Source organism: Belonocnema kinseyi, chromosome 5 (assembly GCF_010883055.1).
Source record: "Belonocnema kinseyi isolate 2016_QV_RU_SX_M_011 chromosome 5, B_treatae_v1, whole genome shotgun sequence".
NCBI classification, from domain to species: Eukaryota; Metazoa; Arthropoda; class Insecta; order Hymenoptera; family Cynipidae; genus Belonocnema; species Belonocnema kinseyi.
Window position 1 is genome coordinate 111,820,936 of NC_046661.1, and position 8,784 is coordinate 111,829,719.

At 31.5% G+C, this 8,784-nt stretch overlaps 1 protein-coding gene across 2 annotated transcripts; it reads right to left on the minus strand.

The window, feature by feature from the left end:
• Positions 1-205: 205 nt before the first annotated feature.
• Positions 206-3,538, minus strand: LOC117172799 (mpv17-like protein 2). Of its 2 annotated transcripts, XR_004467060.1 has the most exons (5): positions 3,095-3,538; positions 850-1,292; positions 639-764; positions 483-569; positions 206-396 (listed from the first exon to the last, which is right to left on the minus strand). XR_004467060.1 is itself a non-coding variant. In XM_033361027.1 (4 exons), the coding sequence occupies exons 1-4, from the start codon at positions 3,117-3,119 to the stop codon at positions 549-551; spliced, it is 615 nt and encodes a 204-aa protein (XP_033216918.1). In that variant the 5' UTR covers positions 3,120-3,538; the 3' UTR covers positions 206-548. The 2 variants fall into 2 exon arrangements, 1 of the variants encoding a protein (XP_033216918.1); XM_033361027.1 differs by having other exon boundaries at positions 206-569.
• Between the last annotated feature and the right edge of the window lie 5,246 nt (positions 3,539-8,784).

The window sequence follows — 8,784 nt, forward strand, 5'->3', positions numbered from 1 at the left end:
ATTTACTATAGGACTAGATAAACCTTTCAACTTTGATATAATTTTCTAAATTTTAAGTTGGATAAAAAATATTTTAAGGTAGAAATCCGATAAGTGATAGATTGACTCAAAAACTTTAATCTCGTATCTCGATAAAAAATAGAGTTGGTTAATAAAAAAGAAGAAATAATATTAAACACGTTTCAACAATAATTATTGATTGTAATTATACAATAATGGAAAATATGATATTTCTATGACAACTTAAAATTATAAAGGTATAAACAGCGCTTAGGATGACAAGTAAAAATTAGATAAAAAATATTGTTTGCTATGGCATATTATACTGATACTGGCAGAATGATGTTCCTTCTTTTGAGTTTTCTTTCTTGTTTTTGTAATAATCTGTCTGTAATTCTGGAACAAAATATAAATTATAATCTAAATAATCACAATTCAACTATTAAGCATGACTTAAATCAAGATAAAGCCAGTATACAGACTATATTTTTAAAATTATTTTTTTTTTGAATATCAGGTGTCATTTGTCATCCAGTTATAATCAATTCTCAATGTGTAAATTCAGCTTCCTGAAAAAGGAATTATATTAGCTTTGGCAAGACACATTTGTGTAATTTATTGTATAAAGAAATATTTACATATTTGACGTAAGACAAGAAAATGTCGAAAAGCATCGTCATCATATTGATATAAAGGACACGATATTGAACAGGGACATATAAAAAGTTCACCATCTGTGCAGGAGGAAAGAAACACCAGTCTACCTAAAAAATAATTAATTTATAAATTTAATTTTTGCTTCTAGTAACAAAAAAATGATTGATTCTAGTAAATTAAAATTAAATGTGCCTTCCATGTATGTAGAAATTTGTGCTGGACTTCTTCATTGATTTCCTTGAGATTCCTTCTTTCCAGAAATCCATGACCAAAGAAAAAAATGGCAATACAAGTTGGACTGGACAACATCTGGTCAGCAAAGGTTTTTTTCAAAACCGAAAGGGCCTTAGTCCCGGGTAAAGATTTTTCCAAAAATTTGTAAAAATAGTGATGAAATGGTCCCTGAAGGAGACCAACAGTCAACATATTTCTCGTGCGAGTGAAGTCATGTTCAGATCCGCAGGATAGTGTGACTTTTTTGTCTTCTCCATTTTCTTGTTCTAATACATTGGTAGAAATCGAAACCACTTTCGTCGAGCGATTTTGTCTGAATAATTCGCCTTGCTGATGTATCACATCCGCAACGGCCATCATGAGGCCGCAACTTGCGGTGTTGGTGATCAACAAGTACTTCCCTAAAATTAAAAAATGTTTTTTCCCTAAGAGACTGTTCAAACACTACGTCACCCGTTTTTAAAATATCAACATTTTTTAGAATTGGATTCAATAGAACCGGGCATCTTCAAAAAGTATTGAAATAATCTTTCTTGTTCATTCTGATTAGAGAAGTCTCATTTTTTCGAAATCCGCAACAATTACTTACTTAGTTAAAAAATACGTTTATTGACAAAAAATTCACGGGCATGTAGAAATTTCGTTGTTTTAGATTAAAAACTCTATTATTTTTGTAGAAATTACAACTTTTTAGTTAAAAATTTATATTTTTGGGCTGAAAATTGAACTGTTTTCTAGATGATTCGCCTTTCTGGTTTAGAAATTCAACCATTTGTTTATCATTTTTTTCTCTTTTAACCAACAAATATTTCCTGGTTGAAAATTAAGCTCTTTTGTAAAAAAAATGCGTCTTTTTGGTTTAAAAATTAATCACTTTTGGTAAAAATTTGATCTTTTCTGGAAAAAATAGAACTTTTTTGTAGAAATATCATCTATTAGAAAGTCACGTTGAGAATTAATCTTCCTTCATTGAAGATCAAACAAATTGGTTGAGACTTGATAGTTTCTAGTTCAGTGTTCAACTATTTCATTTCAAGTACTTTCTTGATAAAATCTCAAGTGTTTAATAGAAATTTTATTGTTTCGGATACAAATCTATTATTTTTTAAAAAAAAAAAACTATTTGGTTTAAAACTAATTTTTAGTTTAAAATTCATATTGTTGGGTTGAAATAACAACTTTTTTAAGATAACTCATCTTTTTGGTTTGAAAATTATTCTGTTTTGGTAGAAATTTAATTTTTTGGTTAAAAATGAATCTGTTTGGTTATCAATTATTAAGTTTTGGTAAATATATCAGCTATTGAAAAGTTACGTTGAAAACTGTTCTTTTTTATTGATACTTTAACTACGTTGAAATTCCTGATTACAAATTAACTTTTGTTGTTTGTTAAAGATTCATAATTTTCGTTCGAAATTCAGCTATTTTGTTGAAAAATTAATGATTTTGTTGAACATTAATTTGGTAAAAATTGAATTATTTTGTAGAAAATCCAACTTCTTTCATGTGAATGGGTCTTTTTGGATTTAAAAATCATCTTTTTTGGTAGGAAAGTTCTTGTTTGAAAATTAAACTCTCTTTTAAACAATTCGTCTGTTTATAATGAGGTTTTGACTTTTTTAATTCTACTGTTTGTGGTTAATGTTAAATCTTGTTTGTTATAAAATTGGACCATTTGGTTGAAAATTCGTTTTGTTGAAGGTTGAGAATTCAAATATGTGTTTAAAAATTTGATCTCTTTTACTCTAAAGTGCAACTATTTTGTCTAAAACTAAATATGTTTGTTTACTAAAAATTAAACTATTTGCCTGAAAAATCATCTTTGTTGGTTGAAAATTCATCTTTTGGGGATTAAAAGTCAACTGTTTTCTAAGAAACTTGACTTTTTAGCTTGAAAACTAAACTCTTTCTTCGCAACTTTATTTCTTTTCGTAGGAAATTTTGTTTCTCGTTGAAAATTCAAATATTTTGTTGAAAATGCATTATATTGTTTCCTGAATTATTGAGCGTTGCATCTTAAATTAAATATAGTACCTACAGATTAATTTTATTTAAAAGAATTTTTTTTCCTTATGTTCATGAAAAATCACCCATTCGTCCTATTTTGAGAGCTAGCATTTTGGGCTGTGATCCCCGTTAAAACAATATGCTTAAATAACATGATCTGTGATTAGATAATAATTTTTCTTATTAAATGGCTCACCGAAGAGTTTGCTAAAAATACCCATCTGATTAGAAACGCGACTTCAATCCAGCTCCTTTAGTAAAAATACCTCCAGATGCTCAAATTTGAATATTGATGATATCAATTTCAAAATGGGAAATCTTGCTTACGGTTTCTCCAGAACGGAAAGAGAAATAATTCAGTGAAATTAGCAAGGGTTGATATTATTTGACTATATCTTGATTAAATTGTTCCTTGATCCTCTGGTGCTTGTGAAGACGAAAGGTAGGTCGGCCTCGAAGCATAACTTCCTCTCTTGGCCCAATACGAATAATCCCGTTCGTTTTCTTTAGATTAGAGGTTTTTCTTGTTTGCTTCTTTAATTCACAGTGTTCGATGGAACAAAGATGCTTGGCATTTAGTTGCCAAGTATCCCATCGCGTTCCGAAATGAAAATTGCTACTGATACCTAAAGTGCTAAGTGCCCGATAAATAAGCGATCAATTGCAATCTATGTCTCACTTTGTTTGTTTCTTTGCAAGCTTTATCACCTGCATTGTCGTCGTAAGTAGAAAGATTCCTTCGGGAAGCTTCAGACTATTCTTATCGGCAGATCTGCCAGATACGAATCTAGAGTGGTGCCAACGGATTATTATCGCTCTTCTTTTGTATAATATGATTTTTTCGTCTGCTATAGATTTTGTGGAGTGTTTGCTTGCAACGAGAAAATGAGTTTTGCGTTCAAAGATATTTTATTCATTTATTTCAATAAATATATTTAATATTTAATACCGCTTCCCAGTTAGGCAAAATATGATATATATGGACATTAGGGTTGTTAAAAAAAGCAATGTTCAAATTTCGTTTCGGAAGATATCTCATTTGGGGCCATTCAAAAACTAAGTCACACTGAATGAGACATCATGCATGAAAAATATAAATACGAATCATAGTTTTTTCAAATGCTTTATAAAATAAGAGCTATGATTTTATTTTACAAGTATAGCATCTTAAAGCAGACTGCAGATTCTTGTCCCTATTCGTCTCTGTTTCCCTATTTCTCCTGATTTGAAGAAACTTACTCTTTCTCTCGTTTTATTCGCTTGATTTCGAACTGAATGAATAGAACTCAATGAAAAAATCCAACTGTTTTTCGTTGAAAGTTAATTTTTTTATTGTAGTTAGAAAAATCATTTTCTTAACTGAGAATTCAACTAATCCATTTGTGACTGAAAATTGATCGTTTTTAATGTAAAGGTGAACTAATTCATTTTTCGTTTGAAAATATAAAATATAAAATTTAAAAATATTGAGGGTGAATAGTTTTGGCTTAATCGAATCTTTTATAAATAGGAACATGTATAGGGCAGAAACAGGAAGCAGCGAAGTAGATGAAGAAATAGGATCCATCCTAAAAACACTGAAAATGATCAGAACACCACCGGGAAAATATCAGAATAGAGAGGGGGAGAAGGACAATGGGAAAGACGAGGACAGCATTGAACAAAGACGAACAGTAGACGTTGAAAAGTTAAAGTTAGAACAAATGCGTTAAATGGCGTGATGAGAGTGTGAGTAATGAGATGGAAAGCGTAAGGGAAATGAAAAGAAGATTAGAAAAGAAAGAAAGAGATGGAAGAAAAAGAAACATAGTGATAAAGGTTCTAAGATTAGAAGGGAGGGAATTGAAGGAAGCAGTAAAAAATGTGATAAAAAGCCTATAAGCTAAAGTAGAGATTCAGGAAATGCAAAGTGTAGGAAAGGAAACACGAGGAGGAGAAAAAATTGTATTGGTGAAACTAAAGGAGAAGGAACATATGAGGGACGCGATAACAAAGAAGATTTTGTTATATGGAAGCCCGAAGAGAATAGAGGATAATATGATATGGGTAAAAATAAATATGCAGTATAAGTTTAGGGAAATAGTGGAAGAAGAAAAAAGTAAGGGGAAAAGAACTGGGTTAAGTATGGCAGAATACAGCTAGATGGAATATGGTGGGATTGGGACGAAGGAAGGGAAGACAAAGTAAGAAATGAGGCGCTGGGAAACAAGGAGAGAAAGTAGCGGGAAATAGAAAATTAAGAAATAGTAAGAAGCAAAAAGAGACGAGAAACGAATGTAGGGAAGAATGGAGGATATGTAACTGTAATACAGCAGGATTAGAGCGAAAGGATACAGACTTTATAAGAAATTTGATACAGTGGAATGTAGTAGTAATGATGGAGACGTGGCTAGATGAAAAGGGATGGGGAAAAGTAAGGGGAAGGTTACCAAGAATTTACAAATGGCAAGTTCAAAATGCAAACAGAAAGATTAAAAAGGCAGAGCAGTAGGAGGAATGGTAATGGTAGTGGGGAATGAATGTACAACAGAGAAGGATAAGAAAGACAGGAAAAAGAGGAAAGAGAAAAAAGAAAGATTTATAGTAGAAGAGGTAAAGCTGGGAGGACAGAAGTGGGAGATAGTGGGGATTTATATGAACAGTGATATGCAGGAAAAAGCAGTGGAGATGAAAGAAATGATGGAAAATAATAAGAAAGAGATTAGCCTAATAATAGGTGGAGATTTCAATGTGAGAACAGGAGATTGAGGAGGAAGGAAATGGGGAGGAGAGAGAGGAAGAAACTCTAAATGTAAGTTGCTGAATGGAGAGGGAAAGAAATTGTTAAAGAGTTTAGAGGAGTTGGGGCGATTTATCCTAAATGGAAATATATGGAGAGATGAGGAAGGAGGATATACACGCTCAGGAGGAGAAATTAGAACGGTCGTTAATTATGTGATAGTTAATGATGAGGTACGAGAGAATGTCAGGAAAATAGTGGTAGGAGATTATATTGATTCGGATAACTTATCACTAATAGTAACATTAGATGAAGAAAAAATTAATAGCAATATGGATAAAAAGGAAGCAAAGGTAAAAAGGGCAGAAAAAGGGGATTGGTCAATAGAAGTAAGAGAACAGCTGCGAGAAAAGGTCAGAAATGTCAAAATGGGAGAGAAAATGTGTGAAAAGAAATGGAAAAAATGGTAGGGGAAATAAAAATAGGATTAGAGTACACAAGTAAAATAAAAGTTAGTAGTTAACAGAGAGAAAAAAAGAAGAAAAAGAGTAAACCAGGATATTAAAATGGTAGAATGGAAAAATATATTTTACGCGTTTTCTAGGAGGAGTAAAGAGAAAATTAGGAAAAGAGGAAAGTATGGTAGAGAAAGAGATGAGAAAGAGGACATACCAAGGGAAGAAATAGTAAAGGTGTTGGGAATACTGGAAGATGGAAAGGCATCTGGTATAGATGAGATTCCAAATGAAGGGTGGCAAAAAAGTTACGGAAAGAAGAAGTAGTGGTACCCATAGTGAAGAAAGGCACAGGGGAGGAGGTTAAAGATTATAGGGGTATGACGCTGATACAAACATTATGTAAAATATATGTAACTATTTTGTCGGAGTGAATAAAGAAAGATGTTGAGGGGAAAAAGTTAGAGCTACCGAATCAAAAAGGGTTTAGAAAAGGAAGGGGGTGATTAATAACATATATATTCTAAATTATCTGATAAATAAAAGGATAAAATGGAAGAAAGTGGCAACGATAGGAATATTCTTGGACTTGAAGGCGGCATTTGATTTTTTGGACAGAATTGAGATAGAAAAAGTTATGGTGAAAAAGATACACGAAAGGGCTAATAAGAGAATGAAAAATTGTCAGAGAGGCAAAAAGCAGGGTAAAGGTAGGAGAGTAAGTAGAAGATAGTTTCTGGTTAGTAAGGCGGGATGAAAGGCCTAATTACTGGATTGGAGAAATACTTAGATAGAAAAAGGCGAATTTAAATGTCAAGAAAAAGATAATGAAGCTGAAAAAAAGAGAGGAAGGAAAGAAAGAATGAACTGGAAGATGGAAGGGACTAACATTACAAGAAGTGAAGAAATTTAAATATCTGGGATATACCTTGCAAACGAATGGCGATCATAGAGCTCATATAAGAGACAGGATAAAAAAAAGCAGCCAGGATAATGGAACAGGTATAAGGAATAGGGGAAAAAGGTTCAACAAAGATTGGAGAAGGAGAATGTGGTTTTTTAAAACGCTGATACGGTCGGTATTAGAATATGGTGCGGAGATATAGGGACGGAAGGAAAGGAAAGAGATTGAAAGTTGGCTGAAAGGGCATGGCAATTTGAGACGAAGTTACGGAAGGAAAAAGGAGGAGAGTTAGCAAAGAAGTCCCTCCTAGAAATAATCGATTGGGCACGATTAATAACAATTAACAGTAATCAAAAGTTTAATCGGTTTAAATTGTTGCTAATTGTGTCAATCGTTCCCAATCCGATTGAATTGAGTAAATGCACTTTTGTGCAATACGCCCTCTGCAGTTTTCGTTTGTAACACAAGTGACACGCATGTGTTCATTGGCTAGATATTAAATTTTTAGTGATTTAACAAAAGTTTTAAGTACAAAAAAATATAAAAAGTTAAAAGCATATGAATTAACAGCATGTACAGATCATACTGTATAACAATGTGACAGTGACGTAGTATGATTATCAAGTAGGTAGTTTTATTTACACAGTATATTATTGTGAAAAATTTATTTATTTCTTATTAAATTCATATTCTTGAAATTTATTTGCTTGCCTGAATAAAAAACCCCTTATGAATAATAAATTACAAATTCAAAATGCTGCAGTGCAAACTTAACCCCTAACTCAGAATAAGGGATACCCAAATGAAAACGATTGGAAACATTATAGAAGGTAGGATGGCGCCAACATTTTGAAACTCAGCCAAAATAAATGATAGGTAAATCATTAACTTTTAGTAGAAAAACTAATCCAATCCTTTTAAGTTTCTTGCAATATAAAAATTTTGAATTTATAAATAAGTTTGATTTTAAATTCTTGAAAATTCTAGTTTTAAATATTTTAAATATTAAATTTTGAATATTTCAAATAATTTGGTTTGCAAATATTTCTATCTTAAAGGTTTGAAATTATTAATGTTATAGTATCAGATTCATTTAGGTTTCATTAGGTTTAAAATTGAATTGAATACGTGTGGAATTCATAAAAAACAAATGGTTTTCCTTCCTTAAGCACGGTCATTTTTTATATTATCTCCTTCCTGAAACATTGTGATTAATAGCCACATGTTTCTGTAATTTTGGTTAAAGTTTTTTATGTAATAGTCTGAAAAAGTATATTTTTGGTCTTTACATCCAGTTGCCATTCTCATAATTTCATCAAATCTTATGTAACCGTATGGAAGTTTTTCAACATTTTAGTATATCAAAGAATAAGGGTTTAATTTTTAATTTACGAATTGTTTTAAACTTTGAATTTGGAATGCTAAAATTAAGAAATTATTAAGTTTAAATGTAAGCAGTTTAGAAACCCGAATTTTAAAATGCTATTTTTGAAGACTGCATTTTAACTAATTCAAATCAAATCGAAACAAGATTGAAAATGTATATTTTTCATGCTTAAATTTCACATGGCATAATTTTAAATTAAACAAAGTTAAAGGCTTCTGACTCCATATTGTACACAACACGTTAAAGGGAGAGGGATGGGCGGCATGGTGTCAGGGGTGAAAAAAGAATTAACATCAAAAGGGAGAAAAGATGGGAACATGGAGGAAAAGGATGGAACAATGATAAGAAAAATTATAATTGGGAAAGTAGAAATAGCAGTGGTGTGTGTATACAGAAGAAGAGGGGAAGAGGAAGGCTGGAG